This window comes from Benincasa hispida, chromosome 1, assembly GCF_009727055.1.
Source record: "Benincasa hispida cultivar B227 chromosome 1, ASM972705v1, whole genome shotgun sequence".
Classification (NCBI taxonomy): Eukaryota; Viridiplantae; Streptophyta; class Magnoliopsida; order Cucurbitales; family Cucurbitaceae; genus Benincasa; species Benincasa hispida.
The window spans coordinates 31,963,839-31,985,294 of record NC_052349.1 but is presented as its reverse complement, the minus strand read 5'-3'; the positions used below and the strand labels follow the sequence as shown (position 1 = coordinate 31,985,294).

At 33.2% G+C, this 21,456-nt stretch overlaps 1 protein-coding gene across 1 annotated transcript; it reads right to left on the bottom strand.

Annotated features, from left to right (window-relative positions):
- Window positions 1-4,960: 4,960 nt before the first annotated feature.
- LOC120076894 lies at window positions 4,961-5,574 on the bottom strand. The gene is made up of 2 exons (XM_039030848.1): window positions 5,292-5,574; window positions 4,961-5,154 (listed from the first exon to the last, which is right to left on the bottom strand). Exons 1-2 carry the CDS (start codon window positions 5,572-5,574, stop codon window positions 4,961-4,963), a joined length of 477 nt encoding a protein of 158 aa, XP_038886776.1.
- Between the last annotated feature and the right edge of the window lie 15,882 nt (window positions 5,575-21,456).

The following is a 21,456-nucleotide window of genomic DNA, read 5'->3' as shown; positions in this document are numbered from 1 at the left end:
AGTATAAAAGAAGTTCATTACCATCAACCCAAACCCAAGGCTACTGCCTTGGTATTAATTTATTAATTTCATTTTTATTTTGCCTAATTTTCGAACCTACTACATGATTGATTTAATTTTTTTTTATAAAAAATGATTGATTTAAATTTAAAAAAGTTGCATATTGTATTAATCTAACAATAACATTTCATCAATTCATTTTTCCTTTTCATTTGACTTTGGTTTTGCTTGTAAAAAATTTCATAAAACCAACAAAACCGACCGACCATTGGTCGAATTTCACACACTTTTTTGTCAGTTTTCGGTGCCCAATTTCTCCCAAATCGAACACAGACCAATCGATGCACACCTCTATTCAATCTAATATTCATATCCCCGTAAAGGAAGTGTTAGATGAAATAACATATAATACTTCAGCTAGTAATTTTGATGTTGAATCTAATATTCAAACCCCATAGATCATTCCAAAAATTCTCATTAGCTTTTGAGTTAGAGGGAAGGTTCATTCGATAAAAGGGATCTCATGCCTGAATGATAGGTGTTTTTTTTTTTTACCGAGAAAGTTCCCCTCTTCCTATAAGTGCAAATAACTTCATCTTTAGGTCTAAACCGATTAAAATTTCATTTGCCTCACAAGGGATGAAAAAATATTTTACAAGAGACACATTCCTTGACTCATCCCAACCCCCTTTTAGAATTTTAGCAAGGAGAGTATATATGTTTGTCAAAATGTGGCAACTATATATTTGACTAGCATGGTTTGATTAAAGAACTTTTAACACTTTGAACCCTATGCCCTTATTCCAACTTCTATGGTGGAGCTTTCCTTTGTTCTCTAAAGAGCCCCATCAGTATTGACCACACCTCGAGTCAATTTCCTTAAAAAGATTATCTAGCAATTTAAAACTACTCATTATGTAGTTTGGAATGGCCTAGTGATCAATCAAAATTTATTGTCAATTCTAGATCAAATAATGTTGTAGTAGTAGCGGGTCTAAAATGTCTACAGCCCGAGGTAATGGAGGGGGTTTGAAATTTAGTTTTTTTGGTTGCAAGAAAATAAATTACATAAAAAGTAAAGAGAGCAAGTTATGATAACAATGAGAAAAATGCTTAGCTTGGATTTCCCCAATTTAGTTTACTTGATCATAAAATTCTCCTTATTTGGTTTCAATTATTTGTTTGCACTTAATCTAATTAATTAGAAGAGCTAATTACCCAATCTAATTATCTAATTAGCCCAAGTTGAATAGATAAAAAGTATTTATACGATTTCTTCCTAGGTTGATTAGAACAATATTCACCGTCATAGACAACAGTTCACAAACTAACCTAACATTTTGCTACTATTGAATTAAAGTACAATATTGTAAATCAATCCATATCTAACAATTTAATATCCACAATACGTTTGTTTGAAAAATTGCAAGATAATAAATCATAATCTATAAAATTTAGAATAGAAATCAACAAACATATAGAAACCAAATTAAAATCCTCACAAGTTTACATAAAAAAAGGAAAAAAAATCCTAAGAACCCAAGCTAGAACAAGTATCTTAGCCCATAATTGAGATGATGATTAAGGAGGAGTCATTTTGATACATTCAGAATCCAAAAAAGCAGAGAAAAATAGAAAGAAAGCAGTAGAAAATTGGCTAAGATCGGATCTAAAAACCCTAAATCGACATAAACATATTTATAAAATTCATCATAGCATTGCGGCGCTCTCTTGTATAATGAGGCCTTGGGTGGGTAGCACAGTGCCATCATACTTCGTAGCATCGTGGTTCTATAAAACAACGTTGTGGCACTTGCTTGATTTTTTAAATCTTCATGTTCTATCCTCGACATTTTGAGGGCTTCTTTGTCCGATTGTGTCCTGGTTGATGCGTTTTACTTTCACATTGGTCCATTTAAGCTTCATTTTGTCATTAATGTCTGAATCTACCTCTCAAATGTTTGATACCTACAAAATCATGAAATAGACACATAAAACTTAAGAACAACCTCGAATTAAGCAGAGCAAGATAACACATTTTTTGTGCTATCATCTGGATAACCACCATAATGAGGACATTTTTCCAGCCTCCAAACAAGAACTTACCCTTCCAACTTTGAAAATCCTCCATACTCACAACTTTACCTCCTTAAAAGCTCGGTTCTTATCACAATTATTTTGGGAAGGGATGCCAAGGTACATGCTGAACAAATTCACATGGTCCAGGCCCAACCACTCTTCAATAAAAGCCAGTTTGTCATGCTTGAGATTCTTACTTGCAATAAACATTAGATTTTCCTTTATTGATAGTTCGTTTTGACGCCTTTTCATAGTCTGAGAGAATCCTCTTTAACGTTCGACACTTTCCATAAAAGTCTTTTAGAAAGAAAATGTTGTTTTCTAAAAAAAAACAAAGAAAAGAAAAAAGTTACGTTATGGCCGAACAAGCACGATTGAATTTAATGTTAAATTTTATAGTTACTTGATTTCACATTTATAAAGTTCAAATAATTGGATGTTAGATTTATTGTAAAATTGTGTGTGTGTGTGTGTTTTTACAATAGTAAAATTTTAAAACAAAGAATCTATAATTTTAAAACAAAGAATCTATCTTGCTAGATCTTTGTGTTCTCGAGTAGGATATCCTTCAACCAAAACTTCATAATGTTCATGTCACTTTGTATGGCAAAGTAAGTTTGTAACGACACGATCTCCTAAGACTTAAGTTAGGCCGTTGCTAAATATATGCATCCATGGAACTCAAAACGACACTCGGTTATGGCGAAATAAATGCTAATTAAATAAGGTAAGTTCAAAAGACTTTCATTAAATTCAAATACTAAATCAATAGTAGGGTACCCATAAATCATAAAGGATAATAAATAAATCGAAAAAAAATTCTTAAAAGTAAGTTTTAAACATCAAAACTAAAAATAAAGAGAAACATGAAAAGAACTCTAAATCTCATGATGCAGAAGGGTAAAAACTAGTCCTAGTGGCTCGATCATGAATTCCGCTTGTCCATCGCTAGTGCATTTCTACCCTTACCTGAAACAACAACATGAGAAATAATGAGTATAAAATACTCAGTAAGTAACCCCACTACTGGGTCAGGCTGGGCATTTATGTCCTCTAGATACCCACCTTTGGTGAAACATATAAACTGCTCTAGTCCTCATAGGACACATATGCACATGAAACAAGAAGGAGACTAAGTCCTATCCTACTATAGTTAAGTATGCTCACTACCTATGGTGAATCTCGAAGGAGACACAAACTAGTGAATCCCGAAAGAGACACAAACTGGTGAATCCCAAAAGAGACACAAACTGGTGAATCCCGAAGGAAACACAAAATCTAATGGGTATCTAACTAATCAGTAAGGACATTTGCACAGTCTCAACATCATAATCATCACTGTACGAATCTATGACATACATATAAACCTCAACATCATGGCTCTACAACATACACATATACCTCAACATCATGTTCTACAACATACATGTATACCTCAACATCATCAGATCAAATACAACCATGGAAGCACATATCATCTCATACTAGCATTCAAGTGTCTATGTGCATAAATAAATAATTCGATCTCGTAACAGAACAAACTTTAATCATGTTATACTATCAATTGTTCATGCTGTCATTCTGCCATAACCTTCATTTAACATGCTAGCATACATCTAATATCTGGCCGTGTGCAGTTCCAGTAATAAGATTACTTACTTTGATATTAGGTCGAACCAAAAAGCAATTGAATCTTTGTGAAATTCTGGAATCCTTAATCAAGCCTAAGCATAAACCAAGCTTTAAAATTAATAGTTAAGGCCAAATTCCAAACACCCAAATATTATAAAATATTTCTAGATAACCTTACCTAAGGTGTGGTCCAATTCGAATTCACCTTCCAAACCTCCAATTTTAAATCCAAATAATTAGCAAACCAAACTCTTCTTCATCTTGAATGAAATTCTTGAATCAACCCCCTAATCATAATTTGAAATTAGGCTTACATGATTAAAGCTTGAATCAAATACATACTTCACAACCAACGTCTAAGTAAATTATCCATATGTAGCTTCGTAAAAAAAAATCACTTCCAAATGACTTTACTAAAATTTCTCAACAGCCAAAATTAATTCACAAGAGGGTAATCAAAGCATAAAACTTACCAAAACTCGCTAAAAATAAACTCCAACTTCACTGAAACACACATCAATACACTTCACAAACTTGAAGTCAAAGTTTGCAACCAATGGGGTTATCAACCAAATTGATGCCAAACGTAACATGAGTTAATTCAAGCAATCAACCGAAAACCAAACACCCCAACGGAAAGAAATCTTAGCCCAAATCGAATTAGATGCAGTGACGGCAAAAGCAAACGATGCTTGGAGCAGTGGTGGACGGGAGGTCATTGAAGACAGGAAACTGACGCGGCGGCGTCGAATGGGCTCACGAAGTGAAGAAAAAAAGGAGGGGGATGCGAGTTTTGCACTTTTTACTTAAAAAAAACAATAATAAATAATAATAATTAATAAAACAAAAAGAAATAAATTAATTACATTAAATCTTTTTGTTTAACTATTAAATTTCTTTCTGTTTCAAAAGAAATTAATTCTGCATTAATTTCCAATTTGCAATAATTTCACGCACAATTAAATTCCCGCACTTACACTTGAAGTCCAAAATTCCAAAAATGCCCTCCAACTAATAACAATTACTGAAATTCCAAATAATAAAGTTACTGAAATTACATTATTACTAAAAAATGTGCGGGGTGTTACATTCTTCCCTCCTTAAAGAACTTTCGTCCTTGAAAGTTCATTCTTGAAAAAAACAAAACTCCGGGGGTGTTACATTCTTCCCTCCTCAAAGAACTTTCGTCCTCGAAAGTTCATTTTTGAAAAAGCTTCGGGTATTGAGCCTTCATCTCATCCTCTCGCTCTTAGGTAGCCTCCTTGAATTGGTGATTCTGCCACAGGACTTTCACAAAAGCAATTTCCCTGCGGCGCAACGTCTTTACCTCTCTGGCAAGAAATTCTACAGGCTTCTCCTCATAGCTCAAGTTGTCATTCAACTGCAATGGCTCAAAGTCAACTACGTGGGAGGGGTCTGTCATATACTTCCTTAGCATTGAAACTGGAAGACATTATGAACTAAAGACAGTGCTGGGGACAATGCCAAACAGTAAACTACCGGGCCAACTCGATCCAGGACCTCGAAAGGTCCAATAAATTTTAGACTCAACTTTCCCTTTCTGCCAAACCTCAGAATACTTTTCATGGGTGCCACCTTTAAGAACACTTTCACACCAGTCTCAAATTTTAGGTCCTTACGTCTTACATCGGCGTAACTCTTCTGTCTACTCTGAGCTGGTTGCATACGAGCTCTGATCTTCTGTATTTCCTCATTCGTGGTCTGCATTAGCTCAGGACCTAGCAATTTCCTCACATCAACCTCACCCCGGCATACTGGAGACTTGCAACTCTTTTCATATAGGGTCTCAAATAGCAATGTGCCAGTGGCGGTCTGATAGCTATTATTATATTTGAATTCCATTAAATATAGGTGAGAGTCCCAACTCCCTGAAAACTCTAGTGCACAAGCGCATAACATATATTCCAATATATAGTTCAGACGTTCTATTTGACCATCAGTCTATGGGTGAAAAGTTGTATCAAAATCAAATCGAGTACCCAAGGCTAACTGGAGACTCTTAAAAAAAAACTAGATGCAAAACGAGGGTCATCGTTTGACATAGCTAAAACTAGTTCCAAAAGAGGTGTAACAACCCCTTCCATAAATAACTATGAAACTTAAGATGTTGAAAATCAGCAACACTTCTACACGTCCGAGCTGAGAACTGTGAAAACGGTCATGAAGTTAAGAAAGTCTTATATACTAAAAACACATATCTGAGCCTACCATGTCACAGGGAAAACTTCATATGTGCAGTGAAGAAACTGGTCATACTATATAATGCGTCATCTGAAGATACGTACCAGAACAAATCTAGTTAACTGAAAACTGTTTCTACTATAGAAGCGCCAACTGTGATGTCTTTCTTAGGGTTTACATGTCTGAGAATAACTCTATCTAATTAAGTCTCACATTCATGAGAAACTCATCATGAGGCTCTATGCTGTTATGAGCTATAAAACTTGCTTGAGCCATCCTCATATTATTCTTTAGGCTTGAAACAATCATATATCATTACTTAGACCCCGCTGCGAATGAGTCTAGAATTCCCCCCAAAAATGAGGATTTGAAGTCCCTGGATGCTCAAGCATAAGTCAATTGATAACATTTTCGTAACCTCGTAATAACCGTAATTGATCCTTGAAGTAATTTTTTTTAACGATAAAACCTTCTTGATTCATAAGTCCTAGCTTGGATTACTCGTACTCCCTAAAGCTAGTTAACTCATTGCCCATGCAAGAGAATACATACTATCTTGTAATGCTCCAAACCCACTTTTAGTAACTTCTTAATATCAACTCAACTTTATTGCCAAGTCTATTCCTTACACCAATGGTTATATTGGAAGATCCAACTTACTTACTTTTGTGCATATACCATTATTGTCTACCTCGAGTTGGATTATTTTCTTTTCTCAATCAAATTGATGGTCTTGCTAGTTCATGTTTCCAACACTTGCATACAAAGTCAAATTCCTTAAATCTTACTAATGCCCTCAATGTTTTACGTCTTAACTAATGAAGCCTCAACATACCATATCAATAGTTCTCGAACATCTACTGTTACTAGTAACTCCATTTTAACTTATCCCTTCTCAACCTTCTATTTCGATAACACATTCTTGTGTTAAAACAAAGTTTCGTACCAATCACCTACATAAGCTATCTTTCCATCTAACACATATTGTCCTAAAGTTCCACATGATAGGTATTCTTCTTTTACACCAAAACAAATACCTTGTAATCCCTCTTATCAAGCCTTCAAACCATACTTAACTAGGAGTTTTGAACACATTAAATTGTTTCGAGCACATTAAATTTATTTCTCTTTCCAAAAGAGTAAACTTTCTTGGATACTTTTCTCTCATTCACACTTATCTTTGATAAAACCACTAAATTCAAGACACCTTTTTTTTTTTTTCCACTTTCCATGTAGAAGATAATATCTTTACTAAATTATATTTTGCTTAACTCCTCCATAAATCTTGTCTCTCTCACTAAGAATTTCCTTATGATAGCTCTCTAAAATAGCTATTTTTTCCAGCTTAATCTATGCTCTATCCATTCTCTTTCCTTGGTTTTATCGTTTAAATTGTTGTTTTTGTAGATTTTGAGTAGTTAGAAGATAGATCGGGATATCAAAGTCGAAAAGAGACTTAAATGCATCCCAATTAAGCTCCGAAAGCATTGAACAAACAAAAAGACAAAGGACGAAATTTGGTGCCATCAGCTCTCTAAGATAGAATAGACCATGAGGCGAATGTTGTTGCACCCCTAGCACTCTTGCGTTGCGCTCAAAGGCAGTAACATGTTTTAGGGTCAGTGTCATTGCGTTATCCTGTCGCGACGCTCCGAACTTTGACGGAAAATCAGGCCTTGCACAAGTCACTGCACCCTTGCCCTGCACTCTAATAGTGTGCCATGCTCTCGCTAGAGTGTCGCTGCACTCCCACAAAGTTTATATAAATATGGCTAGATTTCTAGGTTTTCAAGCACTTCGAGTTTCATCAAATTTAGCAACCGTTTTGAGTTCTTTGTTGTAACTTTGCAAGTTCTTTACCTTGATCTTAGTTTTCTTTTTTCTCATTGATTCTTTTCTTTGTAATCGGGATTTTCGCATGCCGATGAGAGGCTAAGGTATCCTTTTAACTTGGGGGTAGGATTCGTTTAACATATTTGTGGTCTTGTTATAACGATAAACAATTTATTTGTGAATTCCTTTAAGTTTTGCATACAAATAGAGGTTCAAATTTTTAGTGCCAATGATTTCAAGTAACTAATCCCTACCTATCCCCAATTAGAGGTTTTTTTAAAAAAAAAAAAAAAATTATTTTCACAATGCAACTTGTTCTCATTTAAATTTCCTTGCATCTTTACATTTCCTGCCAATTGATTTCTCACAAAGAAACCCTCACTCTCCCCTCATCCTCTTCCCCCCTTCTATATCAAAATTCATTAATCGACTAAGTTTATCTTTGATTCCTTTTGGATTCGACCCACTTTCACTAGCTGCAAGCTCGTAAGAGTGGATAATTTTATTTTTTTTTTGGGTCTCGATAGCCTATGAAACAAATTGGCGTCGTTGTCGGGGAATCTTGTAACTAGCCTTAGTAAATTTTTAAATTCAATTAGTGTGTGTGAGTTTGTGTTAGTGTATGACCCGCTCCTCTGGTGGCCTTGTGCTTGATCTAAGTGTAGATATTGAATAAGAAGAGTGCCTTCGAAAAGGGAAAAGGATAGAGGCCATGATCGTTGAAGAAGAGGATTTATAAGCCAACATGGGTGAAGCACGAGAGAGAACTTTGAGAGAATTGGCAAAACCGGATCTGGCACAACAATAATTTTGTATCATCATTCCTAAGACGACTGTTCCATTTGAGTTGAAGCCAAGATTGGTTCATCTATTACCATAGTTCAGGGGCACTCCTAGAGAAGACCTCTATAAGCACATAAAAGACTTCCAACTAGTGTGTGATAGTATGAGACCACAGGGAGTGACTGAAGAGCAATTAAATCTTAGAGCATTCCCATTTTTGCTTCAATAAGATGCTAAGGATTGGCTTTATTACTTGCCATTTGGCTCAATTATCACTTGGAATGGACTAAAGAAAAGGTTTCTAGGCAAGTTTTTCCCATCTTCTCAAGCGCACAATATATAAGGAAGAACATCTATGGGATTAAGCAAGCGATTGGGAAGTCATTGTTCGAATACTGGGAAGGATACAAGAGGCTTTGTGGAAGCTTCCCCCAACATCAAATTTTCGATCAATTGCTTATTCAATACTTTTATCTTAGGTTGTCTGCAGATGACAGGAGCACAGTATATACTGCTGCAGGTGGAGCCTTAGCTGACAAAACTCCTACGGAGGCCCGTGAGCTGATCTCCACCATGGCAGAAAATTCTCAAAATTTTAGCCCCAGAGCAACCGATGTGGAATCCTCTAGCTCTAGGGAAATTATTGATTTAAAACCTCAAATTTCTGATTTAATTTTTCTTCTGAAACATGTGACAAGAGGCACTCAGCAAGTAAAGCTTGTGGTGTATCAGGGAATTCATCTGAAGTATGCCCAGAGGCTCGTCAGAAGGTTAATGCCATGGGTGGATACCAAAAGAAATATGACCCTAATAGTAATACATACAATCCAGGGTGGAAAGATCACCCACATTTCAAATGAGGCGGCCATGGAGGAAATCAACAACCGTCTTCATCTTCAGGTGTAACTTGAAGGTATGGTTAAATCCCTTGTTGACAATTCTCTTAAATTCCAATAGGAAATCCATCAGTTGCAGAAGGATTCCATCAAGTTTCAACAGGAAAAAAGAAGGGAGTGAGCAACCTTGGCACTCAGATCATCCAATTGGCAACTGTTGGATTGTATGTCCTAAAACTTGCAGTTTGTAAAGTTGTATGTCCTAAAATTTGCAATTTGTAAAGTTAAATATTTTTCTATTATCAATAAATTGCACTTGCAAAGACTAAATCCAATAAACTAAGATCCATGGCTATTATATGAATACTTGAACTTTATGTGGAGACATAAAGAAGGATCAAATTCGAGTAAATAGCCAAAATGATCTATAGTATATGAATAAGGTTGGGTACCTTATTCTGGTAACACTATCGGATGCGACCTACTTTGTAGTTATTATAATCTGTTGTAAGGTGCTACAAATGAAGTGATCCTGATTCGTTCATATATTGACATGAGGAGTGGGGGCGTCATATGCATGAGTTTGAATCAGATCAAACCAAGAAATAAGTCACTCTTATTTATATCGTTATTTACTGTTTAAGACTGACTATTTCACTTAGATGACTTAGGTAACTTGACCTTAATCCTGAGCTAACTATGAAATCCTGTTTATTCGGGATTGTCCTTAGATTTTCATGGATGAGGGTTGACTCAACAGCGTCGGCTCAATAAGCCTCTTATTTCAGGGGTAGAACCGGGTAGATAGCTGGGGACATAGGGTGCAAGATGGAATTCACGCTTACCCGATTTAGGGATAGGAGGGAGGTTGTTCTCTTAAGTGTTGAATCTAGGTCTTGAACAAGGGGCCCCACCCTCTCATTGTCCCGAGAGACATCTGGTTTAGTGATTGGATCACAAACTAATTATTCCTTAAAGGATCAGTAGAACTTAAGGATGAATATGTAATTTCGGGGGTAAAACAGTATTTGACCCAGCTGTTATTACGAACAACCTGTTAAGAGTTGACTTACTAATTATGGTTAAACCAAGTGGGAAAAAATATATCTACAGTAAGGATAGTGCAACTATCGAACGATAGTGGTGTGACTCGATAGTTAACGAATATTGATTAATTCGGTCTAAAGAATTTTAGCTAATTAATCTGAAATCATTGAAGCTTATGATCTAGTACTGATTTCTAGTCTTGAACAAAGGAGCCCCACTCTCTCATGGTAGAGCGGGATTTGGTTTATTGATTGGACTATAAACCAATTGTTCAATAAAAGAACAATGGAGACTTAAAAAGCAAGATGTATTACAAGGGTAAAACGATAATTTTGACCTAGCTATAAATATGAACGATCTTTGAAGGATCAACTTACTGATTATGGTTAAATCAAGTGGAGAGAAATATAATTACAGTGAGGAGAGTGCAACTACTGAGCTATAGTGGTATGTCTAGGTAGTTAACGAATAGTGATTAACTCGGTTTAAAGAGTTTAACCAATTAACCACTTCATTCTAAGGCCTAAAGTTAATAAAGAAGGCTTGGGTGTTGGTCTGCTATAGAAAAGGAAGAAGATTCACGTGGATCTAGTCAAGAAATTTGGTGGTTTCGTCAAAGGTATAATACAAAAATTCTAATAGTTTGAAAACCATGAGCATGCATGTTTTTCCTTTAAAATTGATGTAGTTGGAGTGTTTAGATCCTTTAATTACTTCCATATGTTGAATGTCAACTCCATTATTAGGCCATTTTGTATGTTTATCCTTTGAATAGTTCTATGAGTTCACTCATTTTAGTTCCACAATTTTTTTTTTCAAAATTGTAAGGCGATCACACGCTTATGCGGGAATTGGATTTCCTTCATGTTTGATCTTTAAGGTAGCGATTTCATGGTCTCGTGCCTTAACAACTTTCATCAAGAGACTTATCTTCTTCTCCATCTTGTCATGGCTGACTTAGTCTTTATGTCAACCATCATGATAGACACTACATCAAAGTTTGATTCTTTCTTTGATCGATTAGAAGCATGAGAAGAGTTGTCGAACAAAGGATTTTCTTAGATGATGATCCCACCTTTAGGAAATTCTATCAGTTGTTCCCATATTTTCTCTACGATGACATAGCCTTGTTCTTGCTCATGCAGGATCCCTTTTGTGTGACTCCAAGTGACAGGTTTTGTATAGGACCCGCTTGTAGCAGTTACTTTGGATGCAGCTTTCTTTGTGTTATTTGTCGATTTGTTGATTTGGATGATGAGAGAGATGAGAGGTAGAGAGGTCCCACTAAGCGTGCCAATTTGTTCACGCAAGGTTTCCAAATAAACATATTTCATGGAGTTGAACTTGTGTTGATGCAGATTTAATATCGATGTGGTTCAATCTCTAGTACTGATCCTCTGATTCTCTCTCAGTTGAATGCATACGCTTGATTTGAGGAAGCAGAGTGCACGATATTCTAGTCTTGGAAGAATGCTTGTATCTCCAAAAGACTTTAGTTTTAAGTGTGGTCAACTTCTGATTGTTAGGAGAAGTCTCTCTATGCCCTCTAGAGTGTAAAATTTCTTACCCTCATAAACGAAGAGAACTTCTTTATTTATATAGCTCTTAGGTAAGCTTCATGAGCTTGGGCTTGGTTGGTTCATGGACCTAGCCCTACCCCAATTAATTAGATTTTGGCATTTAACATTTTTGGTGAAATTAGGCATTTTTTTTTTTGTTCAATTTAACTTTAGCCCGAACTTTAATATTTAATTAGACCAAAATAATTAGTTTGATCCAACGGTCAAGACGAAAACATATGGCATCTTTAGAATTCACCAATTTATGACTTCAATTTTAACTTGGGACACATGTAACTTTTAATTAATCCCAAATTCAATTACTTGTGATTTCGTCATTAATTTGGTAAATGACGTGGCAATTTATAATTTGTCCAAAATATCTCATTCAACATATAGGTAATTGATTACTTATTATGTTTTTTATAATTAAGCAATTATTTATTGAGATTAATTTTCATTTGATCTTTAGTTATAAATATATAAAACTTTTTTAGTATTCTTTATTAATATTCTTTATTAACATGTCATATTTTTATCTCATTTTCACTTTTTATATAATAAATATTATTTATTCAAATCTATTTTCTTAGATTATATAATTAAAACTAAAATTACTAATGTTGAACTTAATTAATTATAAAAATGATTAAGAATTAGATTGTAATTAATATAACGTTCATTTATTGATTAATTTTAATTATAAATTACTCTATTTTCAAATATTTATAATTTAAATTATTATTGATTCTTAATTAACTAACTTTTATCAACATATTAAATTATATTTATTTTTTAATTAATTAATCTATCATAAGTCATGCTTAATTTCATAAATTAAATACAAACATAATTTTTGTCCATAAAATACTAATAATATTTCCCATGCACATCCAAACGCAACCATCTTTGATTCTTAGACATCTTATCCTCGGGTATCATTTATTCTCAGACATCTATAAGACGTTAAACCAAACAATCCATTAGGGACTCTTTTATGTGTAAGGATCATTTTTTTTATTGTATCATCTCCATCATTAACGAAGAGTTAGCGTTGTAATTGGGGTGGATGCCCTGTTTGTCTAAAAATAAATAAATAAATACAATTTTAACTAAAATGTTAGTTATAATGAAAAGGTATTTATTTTGAAACATTCTAGTGTTGTAGAATGCTTCAAGATGGTCCATAATTCACAAACATTCTACAAGTGATATATTTTTAATTTCTATATTTTAAGACTTTTTTTTTCATATGATTTTAAGCTCTCGCCTTTTATTATAAACTATTTTTGTACTCTAACATTTTTATATATTATAATATATAAGATGGAGGATCGAAACTTTAACTTCGAAGTTATCTTACCTACTTAATATCAATCGACTTATATTCATTTTAGCTAATATAAAACATATAATTTAATATAATAATAAATACCATATATGCATAAGAAAACTAAAAGAAGGAGAAGAATAAGACATATAGATGATCCCAATCCAAGCTCATCAAGAATTATGGTGAAATGCCACTTTCATTATTTTCTCTCCATTTTTCTCTTTCTTGTTTTTTTCATAAGACATCCCAAATGAAAATATGACAACTTTAAATTTCATAAAAAAAAAAAAATGGTTTTATCCTTTATTTTTATTTTTTTTTATGCAATGATAGAGAGATAGAGATTACTCCAATTGAATTAAGCTTACTTTTAACTTCATTTTAATTTATTTTATAAAAATAAATTTAAAACACTTATGCTTTTATTTACTTTATCCAATCATATCTATATCTATAAGTGATATGTCTTATCAAATCAACTAGTATACTTTGTAGATTACGCATCTTATCTCTACTCAGTTAGGAATATTAATAGTATAGGGTTGGATAGAATTAGTTCAAAAAAATTTAACTCAGCGTTCATGAGCTTTTATTTTAATCATGATATAGCTAACACTCAAGTCAACAAAACTTTCTTGATATGACGTGCTTGTTAGTCAAATTGTTTGAAAAAAAATCAACTTGTGAGAGTAGAAGTTTAAATTTCTAAGAGCTCGTTTGATAATCATTTTATTTTTTAAAATTAAACTTATATCATCCACATTTTCTTACCATGATTTGCATATTTCTTAAATACAATAGTTGAATTCTTAGCCAAATTCCAAAAAACAAAAAAAAAATTTAGCTACTTTTTTTAATTCTCAAATTTTGGCTTAGTTTTTTAAATCATTGGTGAAAAGTAACTAACAAAGGGAGAATTTGGAAGTGAAAATAGCAACCATATGTTTAATTTTCAAAAACAAAAATAAAAAATAAAATGATTACCAAATGAAGTCTAATATTTTAATTGATGGTATGTTGTTTTAATCATCTGAACTATATAAATATTGACATTTGTCACATTACATCAACTCAACTTAAATGGTTAAAAACAACTTATACACGTCAGCATATTATTAGTGATATTATTAATAACACTTTAAAAAAAAAAGCATGATACACAAAACATAATTTCTTCTGAAAATTCTTAATTTTATAAATTAAAGTGAAATGATCACACTTATATTTTTTTTCTTTTTTCTTTTTTTAAAAAACAGTGTTCTAAGTAAAGTCATCAAGATTACATTCATGAAGAGATAAATTTTTAGGTAATTGTTTTAAATGATAAAACTGTTAAAAATATTTTTAAGTATAGTAAAATATCACTATCTATCAGTAATAGACCACGATAGACCGCAATAGACTTCTAGCACTGAGCAATAGACTGTGATAGACTTCTATGATTTGGTGTATTTAACCTTTAGTCTATCGTCGTTAGATAGCGATTTTTTACTATATCTATAAATAAGTGGACTTTTTTTCCTTTATTTGAAAACATTGATGAATTTTTGGCGTATTTAACCTTTTTTTTCCTTTTCTAGTAATAATTATAATAATTATTGAATAATTATTATAATCACTTATAAATTTCTATTACTTTATATTGGCACAATTGATGAATGATGATTTCAAAGCAAATCAACACAATAATTATTTATGCCCTAGACCAGCTGTTTTGTTGTGTCTACATCTACTCAAATACAACTTTATGATTATACAATACAAGTTGCCCTTGACAGACAGGGCATCATCACTTTTTAAACTATTATGTTAATTAATTTTCAAATTTGATTAGATGCTATAAATATTATTTACCAAATAAATCATTTGCATGAATTAGGGTGTTTTTTTTAGCTTACTAAAAATAAGAAATCATTATCAAACAATCTTTATCCTTTTTTTTATTATTATTTTGGTAGTTGGTAATTTAGTAAATTAAACTAAACTTTGAACCATAATAGAGTAAACTAATATATAGAGAGAGTATTAAATCTAACATTTATCTGAATTTTCAATTCAACATGATAAAAAAAAAAACTTATATGTTTATTGTGACAGATTTTGTTGATGCCAAAATCCAAATAGTGAAATAGCACTTGATCTTCACATGACACTGATCACAAATTTGTTTGAAAGGGAAAAGAATATGGTCTGCAAAGAGAAAATCTACATACTTGTAGATTCTTACCACATGCATTTCGATACTTAAATTAAAGTGAATGAATGTGAAAGTTAAAAAGTTTGAGCGTAGAATTCAAGTTACTTCATGTGAAGTTACATAAGTCTGAAGCTTTTGAAAAGTTCAAAGAGTATAAGGTTGAAGTTGAAAACCTATTAGGTAAAGCAATTAAAACACCTAGATCTGATCGGGGTGAAGAGTACATGGATTTAGAATTCCATGACTATTTGATAGAACATGGATTCAATCTCAACTCTCAACATCTGGTATACCTCAACAAAACGGTGTATCAGAAAGGAGAAATTGAACCTTATTAAATATGGTTCGTTCTATGATGAGTTATGCTCAATTACCTTACTTGTTTTGGGGGCATGCAGTAGAGACTGCAATTCACATCTTAAACAATGTTCTCTCGAAAAGTGTTTCTGAAACACTTTTCGAGTTATGGAGGGGGCGTAAACCGAGTTTACGTTACTTTAGAATATAGGGTTGTCCTGCACATGTGTTAATGACAAATCCTAAGAAGTTGGAACCCCGTTTAAGATTGTGCCAATTTTTTTGTTACCCTAAGGAAACGAGAGGTGGTTTGTTTCATAACCCTCAAGAAAATAAAGTATTTGTATCGACGAACACTACATTTTTAGAGGAAGACCACATGAGAGATCATAAACCACGTAGTAAAGTAGTATTAAATGAAGCTACTAAAGAATCAACAATGTTTGTTGATGAAGTTGGTCCATCTGTTGGGGTTGATGCCCTAAATCTCGTAGGGTTCTATAGTTTGTATTTATAATGTACAAGCATCTTATTTATTTAATAAAATATGTGATGTTTTATTTCAATTTTTAGTTGCATTAACTACAAACCAATAAACTAATATCCAAGGTTATCTTGTAGCTTAAACATGTATGTAGAGACATACAAGTGGATCATGTTTAAGCGATAATTTAAATGGTCTATAGTAGAAAAATAAGGTTGGATACCTTATCCTGGTGATACTACGAGTATACCCCGCTTTGTAGATGTTACAATTGTTGTAAAGTGCTACAAATGATCTGACCCTTGATGGAATGAACACATGTGCAGCGAAAGTAATAAAGGATCTAAAGTACTCTAATTAAGTTAATTTGTAAAGAATAAGCATGCAATAGAAAATAGAGCAAAAAGATAGAAGAAATACAACCTTTGTAGCTTTAAGTTTCTCTAAATCCACTCCAACCTCTTCACAAACGGTTCGTAGACCACCACAAGAGCCTTCCCGACTATACTCCGATCATAGAATAGGATGGTGGGATCTAGTGAGTGACTAATTTGGAGAGGAATAAGTTAAGGTTTGAGAGATAATTAGGCTCAAGATTTTTTCACCAAAAATCTCATAAATGTCCACTTTGCCAAGAAGAAAAATATATAACTCTTCTATTTATAGGCCTTCATGCATGACATGCAATTTTGAGTTTGATGAGAATTTGACCCTCAATAAACCACTAATTCAAAGTGGGATTAAGTGGGGCAAGTGTCTTCAAATTGAAGATAACATTTAATATAATAGTTGGAATATCAACTCAAAATTGTTGAAACTTCCCACTCACTTGGTCAAAGGTCAAAATTTTGACTTAAAAAGTTCAAAGTCAACAATTTGACTTGTTGACTCTCAAGGTCTAAAATCAACATTTTGATTTCATATTGTATATTTGACTTAGTTAACAATTTTGACTTTAGATATAATTTTGACCATTTTTTTAATTTAAAAATTAATTATAATAATTAATTTTAAAAATAAATTAATATTAAATAATTAATTAAACAATTTAATTAATTTAATTTAATATTAAATCCAACACTAATCTCATTCAATATGAATGATATTTAAATCTTATTTAGAAACTCATATTCTCTCTCTTTTTATATTTAATTCACAATTAAACATTAGGTTAAAATATATCGAATATATTTAACGCTTTACTCCAAAAACTGAATTTGAACACTTCAATTCATTCATCAAACTGTTCTAAGGTTTAGTCCGATATGAGCTAGCAAGGGGACCTCATTGACCTACACATCATGGGCTTCAACGATCTGAGATTAACCAGCTAAACTTTTGAACTCAATTAACCAACATTCGTTAACTACTAGCTCCTTCCACTAAAGCCCAGACACGTCTCTCACTATAAATATATTTCAGTCCATTTTAACCATAATTAGTAAGTCCATCCTTCACATGTTGTTCGTATTTACAGCTATGTCAAAGAAACCGTTTTACTCCTGTAAACACATCTTGTTCCTTAAGCTCCCATTGATCCTCCATTTGAACAATTGGTTTATAGTCCAACTTGTAAACCATAACCCTCTCAATCATGAGAAGGCAGGGCCCCATAGTTCGAGACCAGGAATCAATGCTTAAGAGAACAATCTATTTGCTAACCCTAAGTAGGGTATGAGTGAATTCCATCTTCCAGAACTATGTCCCCAGCTATCTATCCAGTCTTAACCTCAAAGTGGGAGATTGAGCAGTGTTGTTGAACTACTCTCACCTATGCAGATCAAAGGATAATCTCAAATAAACAGGAGTTCATAGTTAGCTTAGGATTAAGATCAAGTTACCCTAGGTCATTGAATTTGAAATAGTTAATTTTAACAATAAACGATCATTATAAAGAAAAATGACTATTTCGAGGTTCGATCTTATGCAAACTTATTGCATAGAATGCCCCAATTCACATGTCTCCATATGAATGATTTTGGGATCACATCATTTGTATCAGTATACAAAATGAGCCACATCAAATAGTGTCACCAGGATGAGGTACCCATCATCCATATACTTATAGACCATTTTGACTATATACTAAAACTTGATCCTCTTTTATGTCGCCGCATAAAGTTAAAGTATTCATATTATAGCCATAGATTCGCCTATTGAATTTTTATAACATAATGCAATATCAATAATAATTTATTGAAAAATACTCAATAATACTTTTATTGATAAATAGAATATATTAACAATATTTACAAACTGCGAATTTAGGACATTCCCAATAATCCTGATTATTCATGTGGAGACATGTGAACAGGGGTATTATATACAAAGGAGTTTGTATAAGACCGGACCACGAAATATCTAGTCTCATTATATAAGACTTACATTTTACCAGGATGACCATAGGTAACATGACCTGAATCCTGAGTGAGTTATGAACTCCTGCCTATGAAGGCGGTCATTTGATTTATACAGGTGAGAGTGGCCAGATTGTTGACTCAATTAGCCTACCATTTTGGGGATTCGTCTGATTGGGGAGCCGGGAACACAGCTACACAAGAAGGAATTCACTCATTTCCTAATGTCGGGGTAAGTAGATAAATTGCCCCCTTAAGGTTTGATTTTGGGGCTTGAACAATGTGGCGCCACATCTTCACCTAGCCCGAGAGGGGTTTGATCATAGTTGTACTATGATTTATTTTTCATTAGAGGGATCGGTGGTACTTAAGGAGTTAAATGTAACTATAGGGGCAAAACGATAATTTTGGCTCAACTATACTCACAAGTAATTTGTGAAGGGTCATCGTACTGTTGATTGGTTATATCCAATGGACACATAAATATATCTGTAGTGTGAAGAGTGTAGCTGTTGGTCTTTAATGGAGTGTCCGACAATTAACATATGGTGAATAACTTAATTAAAGGAGTTTAATTAATTATTCACGTACCGTTTGAGCTTCAAGCTACAAGTCCATAAGGTCCCTTCGGTAGCTCAACGGAAATTAATGAAAATCAGTTTTTGGATTAATTTGAATTGTTCAAATTAATTGAGGGAATTAATTATATACATGTGATTCAAATATTAGTTATAGGAATTTGATTCATATTAAATTTAATATAAATAGGATGTAAATTAAATTCATTGGTGAGAGAGAATTGAAACTATAAGTTATATTGTATTTGATACAATATAGAAACTATAGAATATATATTATATTTGGTATAACATATAGTTTAATATATATTATATGATAAATTAGTTATCATATATTTTATATATTAAATGATTTATTTAATTTATTTTTTAAAACCAATTTTGGGAGGGAGTTGTAACTCTCTTCCCCTCTTTCTCTCCATTACGTGATAACGAGTGGTTAGTTTTTCTTCTTCTTCCTATGGTATGAAGGCACAGAAAATACAGTAAAGAGAAATACAGAAAAGTTCGGTAAGATCCCTTCCTCTCCTTCATTCTTCTCTATTAATTTTTCCTCTTTACCAAAATAGCCAAAGCCCACAAACTCCTGAGTTCTCATCCCAGAGAAAACCAAGGTAGCCATCATGGTGGTGTTTGTATTGTTCGAGGGAATCCATTGAAGAACAATCTTCAAAGGTAAGGATTCTTTAACCCAATTTTATTCTGTATTTTTTATTTTTACATGTTGTAAATTCTTTTTTTTTTAATGCATAATTTTTATTCTTCTCTGTAAAATCTAAATTCTGTAAATTTTAGAAATTGGGATAATCTGCTTTCGCTCAAGGAAACCGGGTTCCTTCACCTTCTTTAAAAGCTAATAAAGAAGCTAGCACTTCAGGTCAGTCTCGTCCTTCTCAATCATTGAGAGAGTCTCGACGCAGTGGGAAGGTTGTGATACAACCCGATCGCTACTTGGGTTTAACAGAAACTCAGGTTATCATACCAGATGATGGTGTTGTGGATTCATTGTCCCATAAATATGCAATGAATGACGTAGACAAGGACAAATGGGTCAAAGCCATGGACCTTAAAATAGATTCTATGTACTCCAATTCAGTATGGGAGCTTGTAGATTTACCTGAAGGGGTCAAACCCATAAGGTGTAAATGGATCTACAAAAGAAAGAGAGATGTAACTGGAAATATACAAACCTTAAAAGCTAGACTTGTAGCAAAGGGTTATACCCAAAAAGAAGAAGTTGACTATAAGGAAACTTTTTTCCCTATTGTTATGCTTAAATCTATAAGAATTCTCTTATCTATAGCCACATATTATGACTATAAGATATAGCAAATGGATGTCAAGACTGTTTTTCTAAATGGATTTTTTTAGGAGAATATCTTTATATCTCAACCCGAGGGGTTCATAGCCCAAGGTCAAGAGCAAAAAGCTTGCGAGCTGAATCGATCCATTTATGGGTTGAAATAGACATCCAAATCTTGGAACATTAAATTTGATACAGCGATCAAATCTTTTGGTTTTGATCAAAACGTTGATGAACCCTGTATCTACGAGAAAATCTTCAACGATAAAGTAACTTTTCTAATAATTTATATAGACGATATCTTACTCATTGGGAATGACGTAGGGTACCTTATTCACATTAAGGAATGGCTGGCAGCCTAATTCTAAATGAAAGATTTGGGAGAGGTGCAGTATGTACTTGGGATTCAATTCATCAGAGATCACAAGAACAGAATGCTAGCTCTGTCTCAAACAACTTATATTGAAAAATGTTGACTCGATATTCAATGTAAAACTTTAAGAAGGATTTGTTACCTTTCTTGCATTGGGTTCACTTGTCTAAGGAATAGTGTCCTAAGACATCTCAAGAAGTTAAGGATATGAGACGTATTCTCTATGCTTCAGCTATGGGCAGCTTAATGTATGTTATGCTCTGCACTAGGCCAGATATTTGTTATATTGTACGAATTTTCAATAGGTACCAATCCAATCTAGGGTTAGACAATGATTAAGAACATCCTCAAGTATCTTAAGAGAAAGAGGGACTACAAGCCGGTGTATGGGGCTAAGATTGATCCTTACAGGATACACCGACTCTGATTTTCAAACTGACAAGGATTCTAGGAAATCCACGCCAGAGTCAGTGTTTACCCTAAATGGGGAGGTGTAGTATGGTGTAGTATCAAGCAATGATGCATTGTAAATTCTACTATCGAAGTTGAGTATGTAGCTGCTT

Excerpts from the sequence above, each read along its gene's own strand:
- LOC120076894 (XM_039030848.1), bottom strand. The coding sequence starts at position 5,574 with ATGGAATTCAAATATAATAATAGCTATCAGACCGCCACTGGCACATTG. Across the intron at positions 5,155-5,291 it reads AAAGGTGGCACCCATGAAAA|TTTCAATGCTAAGGAAGTAT; the intron begins GTATTCTGAGGT and ends AATGTCTTCCAG.